A 19,833-nucleotide genomic window follows, 5' to 3' on the forward strand; every position below is an offset into this window, starting at 1 on the left:
ACTTACCCTACCCTCAGAGAGTACTATAATAGTAATGAGCATTAGGGTATGTTATTTGGTTTAATCTTCACAGTAGCCTTATGATTCAGAAAATTAAGTATCTTGCCTAAGGTCACAGTTTTGTAAATGGTGAAGCTGAGATTCCAGCCCTTGACTTTTGGACTTCGGAGCCTACAATTCTTAGTATCTCACAGTGTGCTGAATTCAGTCCGACTTTCTTCTTGTCTTGCAGGGAAGTGAAAATTTAGCTTTTGTCTCCTGTCTCCCCCTCACTGCCATAATTATGTTCACTTGGATTTCTTACAATTTTTTTTCTCTTACTGCCATTCATTTCCTTAGTCTCTTTTAACACATTGCCACACTAGAAAAAACATTTTTTTCCTTGAGGCCACAGTGTTTTATTACATAAATAGAATAAAAACTTCAAAAACAAAATGATCCTTTATAATTTAATGAAAATTATACTATTTTTTATTTTGGGTGCATGAGTGTTATATGCAATTGTCAATATTAATTGTAACAATAAGAACATCAACAAGTAAGATTTTCATGAACCAACTGCAGGGTTTTGCCCAGGGGGCTACCCATCATGTAACATTTATGCTGTAGCATGGCAGTGTGAGTTGCCTGCACCACACGGCTCCCAAGGTAAAGAAACATGTGAGTTACATATGCTTCACGAGGCCTCGGGCTCAGAACTAGCCATGAGTAAAATGCAACTCACATGGCAGTTAATGCGTTAAGCTATCATAATTATTTTTGCAAGGAAGTGTAGAGACACAACAAATGTGCCTTTTCTGCCATTTAACCATAATCTTTTTCTGTAGCTAGATAACATTGACAATACTGGGTATGTAAAGTTCTAATTCTCCAGGTATTCATTTAAGCAAGTTCATATCTCTGTTAATCCCATGCTGTGGTGGAGTAATATTTATGAATATGGTTCACCATGGTGTTTGTACATATTTGTCACTGGCATGTCTTACCAGATGACTTTCTGCTTATCAAGTACCATTTATAGACTTAACAAATTTAACTTTGTTCTCTGCAGAATGTCTACGAGAGTCCTTTTGGCCACTCTTTCCATCCCTATTACCCCTGAGCGTACCGATATTGCTCGACTTCTGGACATGGATGGCATTATAGTTGAGAAACAACGTCGCCTTGCCACATTATTAGGTCTTCAAGCCCCACCGACACGAATTGGCCTTATTAATGATATGGTTAGTATAAGTTGGAGCATTTTTATAGCTTTGGGCAGAAAACTTTGGTCAAGTTTAACAGTTAATGATTAAATACTAGGAATTCTGATTCATTGCCAGGGGTCATGATGCATGAACAGGAAACCACTGGCATAAATCAGCACTGTGTTCAGTTAAGGTAGTTCCACCCTGTGTGAGCTGGGTTAAATTGGTGGGAGCTTTGATGTAGCAGGACTTGGACTAGCCCTGAGGAATACTGTGGACTACTGAGTGAGAGAAAAAGTTACTGTGGGCAAGAAGGCTCATGGCATGTTTTAGGGAGCTGCAGGAAAACTAATTATGCTATGTGTGAAATACAATGAGGCTAGGAGAGAAGGCAAGGTAGATTTAGGCCTGATTTTGGACAACTAAAATATATCCAACTTTTTCTCTTTTTTATGTTATTTAAAGCAGTGATGCTTAATTAGGGTTATGCAGTGAAATTTTGTGTTAAATACTTTTTAAAATTCAGATTTCCAGATTTTACCCCACAGATGTATTACATCAGTTTCAGAGCGTAGAGCCTAAAGTTTGTGTATCTTCACAATGTTGCACTTTATTGGAATCTTTAATTCAGTGGAAATTCCTTGAGCACCTGTTACATGCTGGCATGTGATACTTAATGGTGGAAGTTGTATTCCAGGAGAGTTTAGATTCTAGAGAGTCTCATTCATAACAGTCACTGAGTGGTTATTCCATTAATCACCTCTAGCAAATTACTTTGGGATAAGGAAAAGAGGGACAAGTGCTAAAGGAAAGTATTAAGGAAGAATCAGTATGGCTGTATGTTTATAAAAACGAGTTTAAACCATTAATAGTCCCTATTTTTGTGAATAGAGCAATCAAAAAAATTATCACACTGTGATTTCTTATGGTACTGATTTAGAGATCAGTGATGAGAAGCATTTGGCCAGTGTCGCCAGGACAAATCTGGGTCCTCATTGTGCACACAGAGTGTGTAGGAGTTTAAAAGAAGGGTACCAGTTGGTGTCGGGCAAATGGATTAGCTGGCTGCCAGGTGACATAAATTTTAATGAGTTCACCATACATCTGAGGTCAGTACCTGAGCTTTGGCTCTTATGACTGAATTTGAAAAAGAGTGACTGCATTATCTCAGGAAAAGACTCAAATAAATGCAGTTTATAGGAGTGATTTTTAAGTCAGAAAGGCAGTTATTTTAGTGAGAAATTTAATTTAGTAGATTATGATAACTTTTCATATTCCCTATTTAGAGAGTGAGCCAAATGGGGAATCTAAAGTATTGTTTTTTTTTTTTTTTTTTTTTATTTTGTTTTGAGACAGAGTCTCACTCCATTGCCCTGAGTAGAGTGCCATGGCATCAGCCTAGCTCACAACAACCTCAAACTCCTTGGTCAAGCCATACTTCTGCCTCAGCTTCCCAAGTAGTTGGGACTACAGGCAGGCGTCATTACGCCTGGCTAATTTTTACATATCTATTTTAGAAGAGATGGGGTCTCACTCTTGCTCAGGCTGATCTCCAACTCCTGAGCTCAAGCCAATCCTTCCGCCTCAGCCTCATAGGTGCCAGCCACTATGCCCAGCACTAAGGTATTTCTTGATAGGAATGAAATTAGAGCTGGGGAATTTTATTTGAATGCGTTTAGTGCATTTTACTGTTAGTAAAGATATAAGGATGCTTACAAGGGAAAGTATTAGAATGTTTTAGGATATTGGTCATGAACCCATTTCACATTGGAATTAGGCCAGAGCACTCAAGTGTGTGGATACTCGCCTCTCTTGGGATGGGATCTGCCAACATTCGCCTCAGTCTTGTGGACCACTGTGCATACGTAGGGTGCATACTCCTGTATGTTTGTGTCTGGCTCAGTCCCCAGCAGTTATTCTGTCCTTGGGTTAGGAAATCCCAATGTGTGACATATTCTAGGGCAAAACGTGGGATTTGATAGTAGGTAGTTTTTGGCATTATAAAATAAATGGCACTCTTGTCTCTTTTGTAAGAAGGGTTATTCAAGCAGTATTAATATTTTGAAGGGAAGTTGAATTGTATTCAAATATAAATTGAAAACTATTAAACTGTAACATTAAAGTACAAATCATAAATGTATTTAGCCGGGCGCTGTGGCTCACGCCTGTAATCCTAGCTCTTGGGAGGCCGAGGCGGGCGGATTGCTCAAGGTCAGGAGTTCAAAACCAGCCTGAGCAAGAGCGAGACCCCGTCTCTACTATAAATAGAAAGAAATTAATTGGCCAACTGATATATATATAAAAAATTAGCTGGGCATGGTGGCGCATGCCTGTAGTCCCAGCTACTCGGGAGGCTGAGGCAGAAGGATCACTCAAGCCCAGGAGTTTGAGGTTGCTGTGAGCTAGGCTGACGCCACGGCACTCATTCTAGCCTGGACAACAAAGCGAGACTCTGTCTCAAAAAAAAAAAAAAAAAAAAAAAAAATAAATGTATTTGGGTGAATTCTCAAAAGGTTCCTTGCAGTCACCACTGTCGTATATTTCCCAGAAATAGCTACTGTCCTAACTTAAAAGACCACAGATTGGTTTTGGCTGTTTGTGTATTTTATATTAAACTTACAAGTTTATGCAAATAGGATATATGAAATTCTTTTTCTTACTATTCTGTTTGTGATATATTTTTTTTTTTTTTGAGACAGCGTCTCGCTTTGTTGCCCAGGCTAGAGTGAGTGCCATGGCGTCAGCCTAGCTCACAGCAACCTCAAACTCCTGGGCTCAAGCAATCCTGCTGCCTCAGCCTCCCGAGTAGCTGGGACTACAGGCGTGAGCCACCACGCCCGGCTCAATTTTTTGTATATATATTTTTAGTTGGTCAATTAATTTCTTTCTATTTTTGGTAGAGATGGGGTCTCGCTCAGGCTGGTTTCGAAACTCCTGACCTTGAGCGATCCGCCCGCCTTGGCCTCCCAAAGTGCTAGGATTACAGGCGTGAGCCACCGTGCCCGGCCCTTATATTTCCTTCTTAAGTTCTCACGGGACTTTTTACTATAGATAGGTAAAAAGTCCTATCTATAGTAAAACAGTGTGGGCCAAGAGACTCAACATATTTAATAGTTGTACTTTGAGGCCAGGCGAGGTGGCTCACGCCTGTAATCCTAGCACTCTTGGAGGCGGAGGTGGGCAGATTGCTCAAGGGCAGGAGTTTGAAACCAGCCTGAGCAAGAGCGAGACCCCGTCTCTGCTATGAATACAAAGAAATTAATTGGTCAACTAAGATATATATAGAAAAAATTAGCCGAGCATGGTGGCGCATGCCTATAGTCCCAACTACTCAGGAGGCTCAGGTAGTAGGATTGCTTGAGCCCAGGAGATTAAGGTTGCTGTGAGTTAGGACGCCTTGGCACTCACTCTAGCCTGGGCAACAAAGTGAGACTCTGTCTCAAAAAAAAAAATAGTTGTACTTTGGATTCCTCTTTGGTAAATTTAAAAGGGGTTGAGGCTAGATAATCTTTAAATCATTTTCTAGATTTCTAATTCTGTACTTTAATTTATACTCACTTCAGAATCTCAGTTGGAAAATGTCCTTTAGTGGTTATACCTTTCATTTTGCTTACTATAGGTCAGATTCAATGTACTACAGTATGTTGTCCCAGAAGTGAAAGACCTCTACAATTGGCTGGAAGTAGAATTTAACCCCCTAAAACTCTGTGAGAGAGTTACAAAGGTAAGCCTTTGTGGGGTTTTTTTGTTGTTGTTATGTTACCATGGAGCTGGCCTAATTGCAGATTTGGGGTTGTATTTACACTTGTAAAGAGAGAACTATTGTATTTGTGTTTGAATTCAGTGCACATTTCATTGTCTTTTTTCTTTATGTTGAGAGAAAAGATATTTCTGATGTGCTAAACATTAACCTTTGGAGGTTAATTAGCAGCATGACTAATTTAGCCGTTGCTGTCAGTCACCTTCAGACAAACATCAGTATCTTCATGATACATTTTATATTTATTTGTCTTATGTGATGTTTTTGCATGCTAACAAAAGACCAGTGTTAGATGTTTTAGTGTCTGTTATGTAGAAAGTACAATTCTTTTTCAATTCAATGAATTTTATAGGTTCTAAATTGGGTTAGGGAACAACCTGAAAAAGAACCAGAATTGCAACAGTATGTGCCACAGCTGCAAAACAACACCATACTCCGCCTTCTGCAACAGGTAAAAATAAATGTTTTATGGAAGAACTTGTATTTCTTTGTATGTTTTGGTCATGAAACTAAAAACTGGAAAAATCTAGAATTATTCAGTAAGTGAAAACCTCCCCAAATTTTCCCCTTGCTAGAATTAATCTTATATACTGATTTGAAAAACAGAATTATTTATGTATTTTTATAACTGTCCCCCCCCCCCTTTTTTTTTGCTGAGCACTGTCTTTGCGTATTTTTATTAGTCATGTAGGGCTACCTTATTCCTTTTAACACTGACATGCTTTTTAAATAGTCTCAAGGAACCATGGTGTTATTTATTGAGATTCTATTGATGGAAACAGATTTCTAGGTAAATTGAGTGTTATGGTTTAAATGCTACTGTTTTGGTTTTCATTTATTTCATTTGGAAAGGAAGGGCTTTTTATTTTATTTTATTTTTTATTTTTTTTTTTCCATGAGTTCTAATGTTCAAGGGCTTTTTATTTTATATGTTTACCTGAGTATTTGTGCACGTTTCATTGACCTGCTTTCTTTGCATATGTAAGCAGTGTTATTTCTTATGTGCTATACAAATAGTTGAAGGCTAATTAGCAGTATAACTATAAATAGTAATGCTGCCAGTCTCCTTCAGACAAAACATTTTATAAAAAGTGCTTAAATGTATTAGGTAAGTAACAGGTCCTTATCTATAAAAAATGTGTCCATTTAGGGTTTTTTTTTTTTTTTATGAAACTAGAATTTGAAAAGATGATATGTTCGAGGATAATATAATAGTGATGGTTCAAAGCAGGTGTCCTCAAACTACGGCCCACGGGCCACATGCTGCCCGCCTAGGACATTTATCTGGCCTGCTGGGTGTTTTTGTCACAGCTGCCTGTCCTGCTTAGCAGCCAGCTCGTCCCGGGCCCATAGTGCGTACTCTTCAACGGTCTGGCTTCCTGTTTAAAAAGTTTGAGGACCCCTGGTTCAAAGCATAGAATTTGGAGCTGATATCCTGGAATTGGAATTCCAGCTTCAGCATGCACTGTTAATATAAATTCTCTTCATTTTTTTTCTCTGAGGAAAAAGGGGGGGGGTGCATAATTTCTGTTTCCCATGGCTGTCATGAGATTGCATATAAAAAAGCACTGAGTAAATGGTGGATATTGTTATTAACCCTGTGTTTTCCATGCAGGTGGCACAAATTTATCAGAGCATTGAATTTTCTCGTTTGACTTCTCTGGTTCCTTTTGTTGATGCTTTCCAACTGGAACGGGCCATAGTAGATGCAGCCAGACACTGTGACCTGCAGGTATGTGCTGTAAGAGGACATTGAGGCAGGACTAGAAAGACATTCTTTGTTTCTCAGCTTTTGGTATAGTGGTACCATTTTAAAGCTTTATTGGGCGATTCTTTTCTAGCTTTTGTATGTAATATTCTTTTGGTTTTTTCCCTCAAATTTAGTAGAATTTTTAAATAAAAGACATTTATTTATAAAATCACTTCATATTTACATATAGATTTAGCCATTAATAATTTAATTTTCAAAGGTTCGTATTGACCACACTTCCCGGACCTTGAGTTTTGGATCTGATTTGAATTATGCTACTCGAGAAGATGCTCCAATTGGTCCACATTTGCAGAGCATGCCTTCAGAGCAGATAAGAAATCAGCTGACAGCCATGTCCTCAGTGCTTGCAAAAGCACTTGAAGTCATTAAGCCAGCTCATATATTGGTAAGCATCTTTAGGGTGAAATAAATCACTAAACAAGGTTTGAAGTGGTATCAAAGAAAAGTGTATTATATGTTTCTTACAGAGTTATACTTGGTGTTATTATTTTATCAAACATATGTCAGATACACAAATCCTTGAGCTGCTTTCCATGGAATAAAGTATTACAGTACATAGGTGTGGTAATAATATGGATCATGTTGCAAAAAACAACAGACTGACCCTATACATAGCTTGACACCCAGAATACTGGAGTACAGTGATTTGGTTTTTCCTTCCTGCTTAAGTTGTTTCTTGTTTGTGAGCTTTGTTAGTATTCCTCCTTGGCTTGGACCCTTAAGGTAGATTTAATGCGGAGAAAAGTTGACTTAGCAAATAGAGCTGCTTCATCTGTGTCATTGTTATTAAAAGACTGGACAGGAGTAGCGCCATAGCATTTGGTACTGGAAATGAATAGCTTGGATAATGTCATCCATTGTTAATACAGCCACATGACCGGGTACTGTATCAGGATTATTTTGTAATTTCTTTGATATAGGGAATGTTATTCAGTCATTTTTTGAAATACGTTTGTTTTTGAAGCAAGAGAAAGAAGAACAACATCAGTTGGCTGTTACTGCATACCTTAAAAATTCACGAAAAGAGCATCAACGTATCCTGGCTCGACGTCAGACAATCGAGGAAAGAAAAGAGCGGCTTGAGAGTTTAAATATTCAGCGTGAGAAAGAAGAATTGGAGCAGAGGGAAGCTGAACTCCAGAAAGTACGGAAGGCTGAGGAAGAGAGGTTGCGCCAGGAGGCAAAGGAGAGAGAGAAGGAACGTATCTTACAGGAACATGAACAAATCAAAAAGAAAACTGTTCGTGAGCGTTTGGAACAGATCAAGAAAACAGAACTGGGTGCCAAAGCATTCAAGGATATCGACATTGAAGTATGTAATATATCACCCATTAGCGACTTAATTTTATCTGGGTCTTCTGTACTCTTAGAACCACAGTCCTTTATCTTTTATTGGTTTATTTCACTTATTTTGGTACATTTGGTTCAGTGACTATATCTGTGAGTAAGCATTTATTTTTAATTGCTCTGTGCAATTTTTGGCTGCCATGTATTCACCACAGTACAGGTTGAGTATCCCTTATCAGAAATGCTTGGGACCCAGAAGTGTTTCAGATTTTGGATATTTTGGGATTTGGGAATATTTGTATACACATAAGATATTTTGGGAATGAGACCAAAGTCTAAACACAAAATTAATTTGTTTCATGTACATCTTATACACATAGCCTAAAAGTAATTTTATACAATATTTTAAATAATTTTTTGCATGAACAGCTTTGACTGCAGCTCATCACATGAAGTCAGGTGTGGAATTTTCCACTTATGGGGTAATGTAGGCACTCAAAATATTTAGATTTTGAAGCATTTCAGATTTTGGATTTTTAGATTGGGATGCTCAACCTGTAGTAGAATGTGGGTAGATGTAGATATAGATTGGAAGAGTGAGAAATAGATGTTAAGAATATATATATTTTCCCCTACAACCAAGTGGAAATAGGCTGGTTGTACAGTACTTTTCCTAAATTAACACATTTTCTAAATTAACACCATTGTTTAAAAAAATGGCAATTTAGGGTTTGATTCTAGAAAGCAGATGTATTGACTGTTAGGCATTTCTTTTATATTCTAATTAACAGTGGTATATTTGTATTACCTTTCAGGACCTTGAAGAATTAGATCCAGATTTCATCATGGCTAAACAAGTTGAACAGCTAGAGAAAGAAAAGAAGGAACTTCAGGAACGCCTAAAGAATCAAGAAAAGAAGGTAAATGAAAAAGACTGGTAAACTTTTAATGTACCAAGTTAAAAGAGAGATTTTTAAAAAACAACATCTGTTTTTAATTTCAGATTGACTATTTTGAAAGAGCTAAACGTTTGGAAGAAATTCCGTTGATAAAGAGTGCTTATGAGGAACAGAGAATTAAAGACATGGATCTGTGGGAACAACAGGAAGAAGAAAGAGTAAATGTTTTTTGTTTAATTGTAGTATTTTTAGACTATATGCTATATTTAAATCCTTTGCCAGTAGTGGTACGAAGGTTTCAAAATTGCTTTTATTTTGTATTTGTTAGGCATGGTGTTTTAATGGCTGCCTACTATTAATAATAAATCAGTGGAAAGATGGAAATTTTTATTATAGAATTTAAAAATGAAACTTGTAAAACACGAAGGACAACTGAATATCTCATTTATAAAACAGCTTTATGTATACTTTAAATGGGTAAATTGAATGGCATGTGTTTATAATTCATAGTTTTTAGTTTATTTACAGAATTGTGCAACTGTTTTACCACAATCTAATTTTAGAACATGCCTCAAAAAGAAGTCATTCTTTTTTGACTCCTCATTTTCTCCCCGCTGCCTCAGCCCTAGACAACCACTAATCTATCTTCTGTCTCTAGATTTGTCTAATCTGGGTATTTCATGTAAAGGAATCATGCGCTAAATGGTCTTTTGTAACTAAATAGGTCATTCTGTAGTCTATGTTATATTTATCCAATGATACAAAAGCAAGATTTGCACGCAGATATCTATAGGGACCAAATGTATTAAAAAACATGAGCAAACTGATTCTAGTTAAAAAAAAAAAAAAAAAAGCTAACCATAAGCAAGAGGCTGCACAAATCTGTGCATACTATGGGGTACACACCCATTTCTTGCTTTGATTGTCACCTGGAGATTGTGTGCCTAGTATTGCTAATTCTTCCAATTTTTAAAGGAAAAGTTGGAATTTTTGTGATAATTCTTCCAATTTTTAAAGGAAAAGTTGGAATTTTTGTGATAATTCTCTTTTTTTTTTTTGTGATAATTCTCTTAATATATAAATTCTTGAAACTAGTTAAAAAAAGAAAAGTGCTGCAGGCCAACTTGGGATGATCTGGAGCTTTACACTTTTTCATATAGGGCACAGGGAAAAAGCCTTATACCATTCTGCCTCATGTCCATTTATATTTCAGGATGAACATACCTTTAAAAATAAAACCATAATGCTTATTACTGTAGTATTTATTTTACCATATACAGGCATACCTTATTTTATTGTGCTTTGTAGATCCAAGGTTTTTACAACTAGAAGGGTTTTAGCAACCCCGTGTTAAGCAAGTATATAGTTGTCATTTATCTAACAGCATGTGCTCAATTTGTGTCTCTATCCCATTTTGGTGATTCTTGGAAGATTTCAAACTTTTCATTATCATATTTGTTACAGTAATCAGTGATCTTTGACATTATTGTTTTGGGGTGGCACAAACTGTACCCACATGAGATGAACTTAATAATGTGTGTTTTTTTTTTTTTTTTTTTTTTTTTTTTTTTTTGAGACAGTCTTGCTTCGTTGCCCAGGCTAGAGTGAGTGCCGTGGCGTCAGCCTAGCTGATAGCAACCTCAAACTCCTGGGCTCAAGCAATCCTGCTGCCTCAGCCTCCCGAGTAGCTGGGACTACAGGCATGCGCCACCATGCCCAGCTGATTTTTTTCTATATATATTAATTTCTTTCTATTTATAGTAGAGACGGGGTCTCACTCTTGCTCAGGCTGGTTTCGAACTCCTGACCTCAAGCAATCCGCCTGCCTCGGCCTCCCAGAGTGCTAGGATTACAGGCGTGAGCTAATGCGCCTGGCCAATAATTTGTGTTCTGATTGCTCCTCTGACTGGCTTTTCCCAGTCTCTCTCTCCTTGGGCCTCCCTACGGGCTAAGACAGGATAATATTGAAATTAAGCCAATGAATTACCCTATGATGGCCTCTAAGTTCCAGTGAAAGGAAGAAAATCACATGTCTTTCATTTTAAATCAAAAGCTAGAAATGATTAAGCTTCATGAGAAAGGCATGTCATAAGTCGAGGCAGGCCAAGAGCTAGGCCTCTTGCACCTAATGGTTAACCAAGTGGTGAATGCAAAGGAAAAGTTTTTAGAGAAAATTAAAAGTGATTCCAAGGCCGGGCGCAGTGGCTCACACCTGTAATCCTAGCTCTCTGGGAGGCCGAGGCAGGCGGATTGCTCGAGGTCAGGAGTTCAAAACCAGCCTGAGCAAGAGCGAGACCCCGTCTCTACTATAAATAGAAAGAAATTAATTGGCCAACTAATATATATATATATATATATATATATATATAGAAAAAATTAGCCGGGCATGGTGGCATTTGCCTGTAGTCCCAGCTACTCGGGAGGCTGAGATAGAAGGATTGCTTGAGCCCAGGAGTTTGAGGTTGCTGTGAGCTAGGCTGAAGCCACGGTACTCACTCTAGCCTGGGCAACAAAGTGAGACTCTGTCTCAAAAAAAAAAAAAAAAGTAATTCCAGTAAACACATGAATGATAAGAAGGGAAACAGCCTTACATCTGATACGGAGAAAGTTAGTGGTCTGGGTAGAAGATCAAACTAGCTGCAACATTCCCTTAAGCCAAAGCCTGATCCTAACTCTTCAATCTATGAAGGCTGAGAGATGGAAGGAAGCTACAGAAAAAAAATTTGAACCTAGCAGAAGTTGGTTCGTGAACTTTAAGGAAAGACACCATCTCTAGAATGCAAAAGTGCAAGATGAAGCAGCAAGTTCTGGTGAAGAAGCTGCAGCAAGTTATCCAGAAAGATCATAGCTGAAGGTGACTACAGTAAACAACAGATTTTCACAGTAGACGAAGTAGGCTTCTATTGGAAGAAGATACCATCTAGGACTTACATAGTTAGAAAGGAGAAGTCAGTGCCTGGTTTCATAGCTTTGAAGGACAGGCTGACTCTCTTATTAGGGACTAATGCAACTGGTGACTTTAAGTTGCAGAAGCCAAGGCTCATTTACCATTTTGAAAATCCTAGAGGCCCTAAGAATTATGCTAAATTTACCCTGCCTGTGTTCCATAGGTGGAACCGCAAAGCCTGGATGAGAGCATATATGTATATAGTATGCTTTACTGAATATTTAAAGCCCACTGTTATGACCTGGTCAAATAAAGATACTTTGAAAATATTACTGCTTATTGACAATGTGCCTGATCACCCAAGATATCTTGATCTGATGGAGGTGTACAAGGAGATGAATGTTGTTTTCATGCCTGTTAACATGACATGTGTTCTGTAGCCCATGGATCAAGAAGTAATTGTGACTTTTAAGTCTTACTTGAGAAATACATTTTATAAGGCTTTAGGTGCCATAAATAGTGATTTCCTCTGATAGATCTAGGCAAAATAAATTAAAAACCTAGAAAAAAATTCCCCATTCTAGATGCCATTAAGAACATTTGTGATTTCATGGGAATAGATAAAAATGCAACATTAACAGGAGTTTGGAAGAAGTTGATTTTCAACCCTCATGGGTGACTTGGAAGGGTTCAAGACTTTAATGCAGGAAGTAACTGCAGATGTGGTGATAACAGCAAGAGATAAAAAGAATTAGAAGTGGAATCTGGTGATGTGACTGAATTGCTGCTATCTCATGATAAAACTTGAGCAGATGAAGACTTGCTTCTTATGGATGAGAAAAAGCTTTTTGAGATAGAATCTCCTGGTGAAAGAAGTCTATTGTGGGTAAAATGCCATCAAACAGCATCACAAACAGGGAAATCTTTTGTAAAAGGAAGAGTTAATTGATGCGGCAAAAACTTCATTAATATCTTATTTGAAGAAATTGCCACAGCCATACAAACCTTCAGGAACTACCACTCGATCAGCCAGCAGCCATCAAAATGGAGGCAAGACCCTTTGTCAGCAAAAGATTATGCCTCCCTGAAAGCTCAGATGATCATTAGCATTTTTTAGCAATAAAGTATTTTTAAATTAAGGTATATACATTATTTTTTAGACATAATGTTTTTGTACACCTAATAGACCAATAGTATAGTGTAAAAGGTAACTTTTGTATGCATTGGATAACAAATTTCTGTTACTTGCTTCATGGCAATGATCTGGATCTGAATCTGCAATATTTCTGAGGTATGCCTGTACATTATAGTTTTCCTCCGTAAAAATTTCTGGTACCATGGGGCAAAATAAAAATGGTCTCTTAAATAGATGCCCCAGGAGTACTTTATCAACCTCCTATTTCTAATTGGCTTCTTGGGGACCTGTTGGCATGAATGATATTTCATTTTTATGAAATGTTTATGGCAAGATGGACAGAGGAGCTGCTTTTAGTTTTTCAAGAATATCAGTAATTTTATTTGGGGTAAATTAGTAGACAAATAAGGAATGCTTTGAAATTTAACTGTACTATTTAACTTGCAGATTACTACCATGCAGCTAGAACGTGAAAAGGCTCTTGAACATAAGAACCGAATGTCACGAATGCTTGAAGACAGAGATTTATTTGTAATGCGACTCAAAGCAGCACGGCAGTCTGTTTATGAGGTGAACTTACCGATTTTAGGAAGACATTTATTCATCAGCTTTTTTTAGTGTTGCTTTAAGAATTTTCCTTTAACATAGTGGTATATTCTGTCTTGAGTTAACATCTATAATGGTCATTCCACTAATATTTTCATAGAAATTTTTGGAAATTATTTCATGAGCTAGTCAATCACCTGAAGAAATTTTTCTAAAGGTGGAAGTTGACCGCATAGTTTCCTTTTTTGATACAAGTATTTGTTTACTACTTGATTCAGAAATGAAAAGATACCAGGTTAGAGTGTTGATCTCAAGTTCTAATTTAATCATTTATTTTGTATAAAGATGAACTCACTGGATGTAGATATTAACCATTTAAATTTTAAAAATATTTGTCATGCTGATAAAAAAAACAGTGAATTGAAAATTCTAGTTTTTGTGCTTAGAGATTGCTTTTTATGATTCCAAGAAATTTGTGGATCTTTTGTAAACTTAATAGCTTTCTGTTAGTTTGTTGCTCTTGATAAAATTTAATATATATACATATATTTTTTTTTGGTAACTTCGATTATAGGAAAAACTTAAACAGTTTGAAGAGCGATTAGCAGAAGAAAGGCATAATCGCTTAGAAGAACGGAAAAGGCAACGTAAAGAAGAACGCAGAATAACTTACTATAGAGAAAAAGAGGAGGAGGAACAGAGGAGGGCAGAAGAACAAATGCTAAAAGGTAGCTATATAACCAAGATTGGAGGCATGGTAATGCAAGGTTGATGTTAGATCCAGCTTTTTAGTAATCTTACTTAGAAAATGTAGGAGTCACAGTAATTATCCTATTTACACTGATTACTGTATTTAACCAGTTCTCAGAACCTTATTTGCTATATGTGACAATATTATATCCTCTGCCAACTTGTTTCCACATATTTGATGTTCTTTTAGAAATTAATTTTTCGTATTGTGTGTAGGTATTAACACTTATTATTGAGGAACACATGCCACATGAAGGTTGTCAAATGATTCTGTATGTGGAATTCCAGGTGCACAAGAATGGGGGAGGGATCCTAGTATCTTAAGTCATTATACAAAACCATTTGTTAAGTGGCATAGTATTAATATTTGTTTTCTCATAGTATTAATATTTGTTATCTTCTACCATTTAGCTGATTGCAAACTATTTTCAAACTTACTTCTATACTCTGCTACCTGTTTAATACCAGAAAAGTAGCCACAACGCTAGGGGGAATGTTGGGGCTAGGAGGCATACTGAGTAACCCAATAAATTCCATAGAGCGTGAAGAGAGAGAGCGTGCTGAGCGAGCAAAGCGGGAGGAAGAGCTACGAGAATATCAGGAGCGTGTCAAGAAATTAGAAGAAGTAGAAAGAAAAAAACGCCAGAGAGAGTTGGAAATTGAAGAAAGAGAACGTCGTAGAGAGGAAGAGAGAAGACTTGGTGATGATCCACTTTCTAGAAAGGTGAGTTTAGAAATTCATTAATTTATTTTATTTTAAATGATGTTTTTTTTTTTCCAGCCATTTCTCTTGATACCAATGTAAATGTTTGGGCTTGGTGTTTTAAGTCAGTTATTTTCATGTCTCTTTCAAACCTTTTGTCCAAAGAACAAAAGGTTCTTCAGAAGGGAAATATTAGAACTGTTTAGCAAAGATGGAATTCTGTAGGCTTTAGAATAGTTGTCAAGAATACTTGTCAGCAAGAATGAATGTCATGAATACATTTTGTCAGTAGCTAGCACTCCTTAGTGTGGTATATAAGAGGGACTATTCCTGAGTTCCTTGAACGAAATGCTGTGAATTTAGAGGGTGATATGAATTCTTTAACTCCTCAATACTCAAAGATCTTTGTATCTGGTGGGCCAGCAGTGTCAGCATCCCTGGGACCTTGTTACAAATGCAGACTATCAGGCCCAGCTCAAACCTGAATCAGAATCTGCAGTTTAACAAGATTCCTGTGTGATTCAAATGTTGTGCTAAATACTTATTTTTAATATGCACTTAGTTTCATAACTGGCCTGTGTTTCTTCTGTCTTATCTCTGGAATTCCTTCTTCCGGTATATTGTTGCTCCCTTTATCAGTCTAACCCTCCTCCTTTCTGTCCCTACATTACTACCTTAATTCAAATTTTTCTTTGCCTATACTATTTACTCGTCTACTTCCTAGTCTCTGATCACAATCTTCCCCTAGCTTCAGACTTTCTCTATATTGTGACATGCTTGATTTTTCATAATATAGCATGTTTGATTGCTACATCTGCTTTTGGATTTCAAACCTTCCTTTGGTTGGTCCTCATTGCTGAGAGCCACAGGTAAAACATGCCTTAGCATCAGGGCCTTTCATGTTTATTGCCTTTTTCATCAGTTTCATCTGATACTGCTTTATTCTTCCTAATTACCTGAGTTAGTTTTCTGCCTTATTATGTGTGTATGTGACATCTATCTGCACGCTTTTTGTTTTGCTTGGGATGTGCCCTACTTTGCCCCCTTTAAAGGAAAGATTGCTTATTTTTTAAAGTAAGAGATAAATAGCTCAAGTATTTCTAGCATCCTTTATCTCTGCTCCTTTATTCGTGCCACATCTGTATCAACGCTTATCTTTATGGGTAGACCAGATACTGCTTATCTGTGCAGCCTTCAATTTCTGTTTTGTAGTATTTATGGATAGGTTTTTAATTTTGTTACTCTTGTTGCTAATTTCTAGTTTAATTCCTTGTTAATAAGTGTGGCCTTGTACGACTTACAATTTTTTGGATTAATATATTGTCCCTTGTGTCCTAAAAACATGGTTGATATTTATGAATGTTCTATTTCTGTTGGGCACAAAATTCCATATGTGTGTGAGATCAGAGCTATTGTGTTGTTCAAATCTGCTGCATCATATTAACTGGTGGGAACTTCATTGCCTGAAGCAAGTGAGGGAATTTACCTGCTATGTTTATGGATTTCTAACGTTTCAATTACCTTTTGCAAATCTGTTTTGTTCATTTTCACCCTCTTGTTAATGTTTTGTGGTGCCCTCTTCACCTTTAAATTAGAGAGTTAGTTTGATCTATTTACATTTAACATATTAACTATTTGGTTTTATTCCTAACGTTTGCTCTGGAGCTTTTTATTTGCTTTTAGGCACCTTTGAGCCAAACTAAAGAACTTTTTTTGGTTCATTTTTATTTTCTCTATTCTATTAGTGATTATCATTAATTTTCTTCCAAATCTATGTAAGCTTTCACAGTATAAATTGAGAACTGTGCTTTGCCTCTTCATAACAAAACAAAATTCTGAGCATACCTTTGCTAATGTTTTATTTCAGTAAGCTGGATATTTTACCTCCAAATCATCACAACATGTTATCTCTCTACTTAGGACTCACCTAACAGTTGCTTTTTAATTTTTTAATTTTTTTTGGAGACACAGTCTCACTCTGTTGCCCTGGCTAGAGTGCCGTGGCATCAGCCTAGCTCACAGCAACCTCAAACTCCTGGGCTCAGGTGATCCTCCTGCCTCAGGCTCCCGAGTAGCTGGGACTGCAGGCATGCGCCACCATGCCTGGCTAATTTTTTCTATATGTATTAGTTGGCCAATTAATTTCTTTCTATTTTTAGTAGAGACGGGGTCTTGCTCTTGCTCAGGCTGGTTTTGAACTCCTGACCTCGAGCAATCTGCCCGCCTCGGCCTCCCAGACTGCTAGGAGTACAGGTGTGAGCCACTGCGCCTGGCCAACAGTTGCTTTTTATATCCATATTAGCAAACATAATTTAGTTTCAAGTATGCTTACACTGTATTATGTTTTCCCCTTTACAGATGCTTTTGGCTTTATCAGCCTTAATTTTTAAGACTGTCTTTGTGTATGTCGCAAAAGAAGTTTTGTTTTTCTCTCACAGTTGAACATTGGTTCATTGGTTTGGCTGGTCGAAAATCTTCTCAGAAATTTAGAGACCTTTGCTTCTCTTTCTAGTACACAGTATTACAGAAAGGAGGATTTTTGACACTAGTCTTGGTCTTGTTACTTCTGCAGATACTGTTTTATGCCTTGGAAACTTAAAATAATATCTTTGCTGGAAAGGGATTTTTAAAATTTTACTAAGAGTATGTTTAGGCTCATGAGTGTGTGTGGTCTGTTTTATTTCTCCTTTTTGGCACTTTTGCCCTTTCAGTCAGATGATTCATTCTTCTTAGAGCAGACATAATTTCTTTAACTTCAGGAATTTTTCTCCTTTTTTCTCTGTTGTCTTTTCACAGTCCTCTTATCTTTTTTAATGTTTCTTTTACTCTTTTCATCTCTTTGTTCTTTTGTACGAGGATCTCTGAGATCCCTGTTGTAGTTTATTTGCTCATCAGCTAGACCCATTTCTTGGATCAACTGACTTGAAGAAAAATTTTTGGCAGTCATGTTCATTTTTTTAGAATTGTTTTTGTTTGTTAATGGCTATCATAGCCCACCTTAAAAATCTCTTTTGTGGTTCTGTTTGTACTGTCCTCTAAGATTATGACTTCTTTGAGTATAATTTTCAAGGCAAGTGTGAGGGGGTGGGAGAAAGTTGGTCTTCTGGCTGTGAGTGTTCATTCACAGTGACATCATTGTAGTGACCATAGTCATGTTTACTGGTAAATTCTATATCCTCTCAGTGTTAACTTGGGAAAGGCTCCTAGAACAACCTTCACCTTAGGAGAGAGCCCAGAGTCATTAGCTGTGATGATAGCGGACCAACTTATTTGGCCGCTCTTGTCCTTCATTGCTTCTCATCCCTAGTTGTTATTGGAGGGTTTTATTCCCAAGACATTTTTCAAAAATTAAAATAAAGGAAATCAAGGTCCTCTTGTTCATGAACTATTTGAAGTTGTGGCTTATTCTTAGCTTTGTAGGTTTTTATTTTAGTCTTCCCACCCTAACACTAGGTCTTGTTTTAAAATATCTTCCATAGTTGTAATGTGTCTGATTATGGCCTTATGGTTACATTTGTAGGAGCAAATTGTGTCATTTGTTTTTTTGAGATAGTCTCACTCTTCACTCTGTTGCCTGGGCTAGCGTGCTGTGGTGTCAGCCTAGCTCACAGCAACCTGAAACTTGTGGGCTCAAGTGATCCTCCTGCCTCAGCCTCCCAAGTTGTTGGGACTATAGGCAAGTGCCACCACGCCTGGCTAATTTTTCGTAGAGATAGGGTCCTTTTTTTTTTTTTTTTTTTTGAGACAGAGTCTCCTTTGTTGCCCTGGCTGGAGTGAGTGCCGTGGCATCAGCCTAGCTCACAGCAACCTCAAACTCCTGGGCTTAAGCGATCCTCCTGCCTCAGCCTCCCAAGTAGCTGGGACTACAGGCATGCACCACCATGCCCGGCTAATTTTTTGTATATATATTTTTAGTTGGTCAATTAATTTCTTTCTATTTTTAGTAGAGACAGGGTCTCGCTCAGGCTGGTTTCGAACTCCTGACCTCGAGTAATCCGCCCGCCTCAGCCTCCCAGAGTGCTAGGATTACAGGCGTGAGCCACCACGCCCGGCTGAGATAGGGTCTTATTCTTCCTCTGGCTGATCTTGAACTCCTACCTTGGCCTTCCAGAGTGCTAGGATTATAGGTGTGAGCCACTGTGCCTGGCCTATCAGAGGGCATTTGTGATTAAAATTACAGCTTAGACCTGTAGAAAGGTTGTGTCAGATTTACCTTTTCACTGTAAGGTAACATCCTTTTTATAATTTTTGATGATAGGACAATACTTTAAGAGAGAAATATTGTTAAATACCCCATTATACATTTTATTTACTTCTCTATTCTTTGCTTAGTACGCACTGTACTGTCCATTATAGGGCACTTGGCTTTTTTCCTAGTTTTAACAGTGAATTTCTAGGTTGAAGGAAAGAAATCTTTAAACATTTTAATGGCTCCAGGTGGTGCTCCCAGATTGCTTCCTGTGGTGTTTTATCAGTTAATAAAGCTACCCAGTATATGAGAATACCAGTTTCACTGGACTGTCAGTCTCTCATCTCAGATGAAGAATGAAATGAAACTTTAAAACTTGCTTATATTTAAGGGTTTGAGATTGTTTTGTATTAGTGCAGAAGTGATTGGTAATACCAGTAGTTGTTAAACCAGTAGTTGCTGTCATTGTAGTACTTCTTGTTAACTTTGTTAATGTAGGACTCTCGTTGGGGAGATAGAGATTCAGAAAGCACATGGAGAAAAGGACCTGAAGCGGATTCTGAGTGGAGAAGAGGCCCACCAGAGAAGTAAGTAGAGTCCAGGAAAATAGTACCACCTAATCACAACCCTGTTAATATCTTACCAGTGGTTGTTAAAATTTATTTTGTAGAGCTAGGAAAGGAGAGCTATGAGGAATTGTATGCATGTCTAATTGTTAC

General features: G+C 37.4%; 1 protein-coding gene and 2 non-coding genes across 3 annotated transcripts in view; all 3 read left to right on the forward strand.

Annotated features, from left to right (window-relative positions):
* Window positions 1-19,833, forward strand: part of EIF3A (eukaryotic translation initiation factor 3 subunit A) — a 40,640-nt gene that overhangs the window by 12,961 nt on the left and 7,846 nt on the right. Inside the window, exons 7-18 of the mRNA XM_012739145.2 lie at window positions 1,052-1,223; window positions 4,807-4,911; window positions 5,300-5,398; window positions 6,563-6,679; window positions 6,918-7,103; window positions 7,683-8,030; window positions 8,821-8,925; window positions 9,009-9,122; window positions 13,374-13,496; window positions 14,047-14,200; window positions 14,762-14,946; window positions 19,613-19,701. Of these exons, the coding sequence (XP_012594599.2) occupies window positions 1,052-1,223; window positions 4,807-4,911; window positions 5,300-5,398; window positions 6,563-6,679; window positions 6,918-7,103; window positions 7,683-8,030; window positions 8,821-8,925; window positions 9,009-9,122; window positions 13,374-13,496; window positions 14,047-14,200; window positions 14,762-14,946; window positions 19,613-19,701 (1,797 nt within the window). The remainder of the gene's footprint in view (window positions 1-1,051; window positions 1,224-4,806; window positions 4,912-5,299; window positions 5,399-6,562; window positions 6,680-6,917; window positions 7,104-7,682; window positions 8,031-8,820; window positions 8,926-9,008; window positions 9,123-13,373; window positions 13,497-14,046; window positions 14,201-14,761; window positions 14,947-19,612; window positions 19,702-19,833) is intronic.
* LOC142875813 (small nucleolar RNA SNORA19) lies at window positions 5,031-5,161 on the forward strand. Its single transcript, XR_012923097.1, has one exon. It is a non-coding gene; the product is annotated as a small nucleolar RNA SNORA19 (small nucleolar RNA).
* On the forward strand, window positions 5,895-6,025 carry LOC142875812 (small nucleolar RNA SNORA19). Its single transcript, XR_012923096.1, has one exon. It is a non-coding gene; the product is annotated as a small nucleolar RNA SNORA19 (small nucleolar RNA).

The sequence above is a fragment of the Microcebus murinus genome, chromosome 14 (assembly GCF_040939455.1).
Source record: "Microcebus murinus isolate Inina chromosome 14, M.murinus_Inina_mat1.0, whole genome shotgun sequence".
In the NCBI taxonomy this organism is placed as follows: Eukaryota; Metazoa; Chordata; class Mammalia; order Primates; family Cheirogaleidae; genus Microcebus; species Microcebus murinus.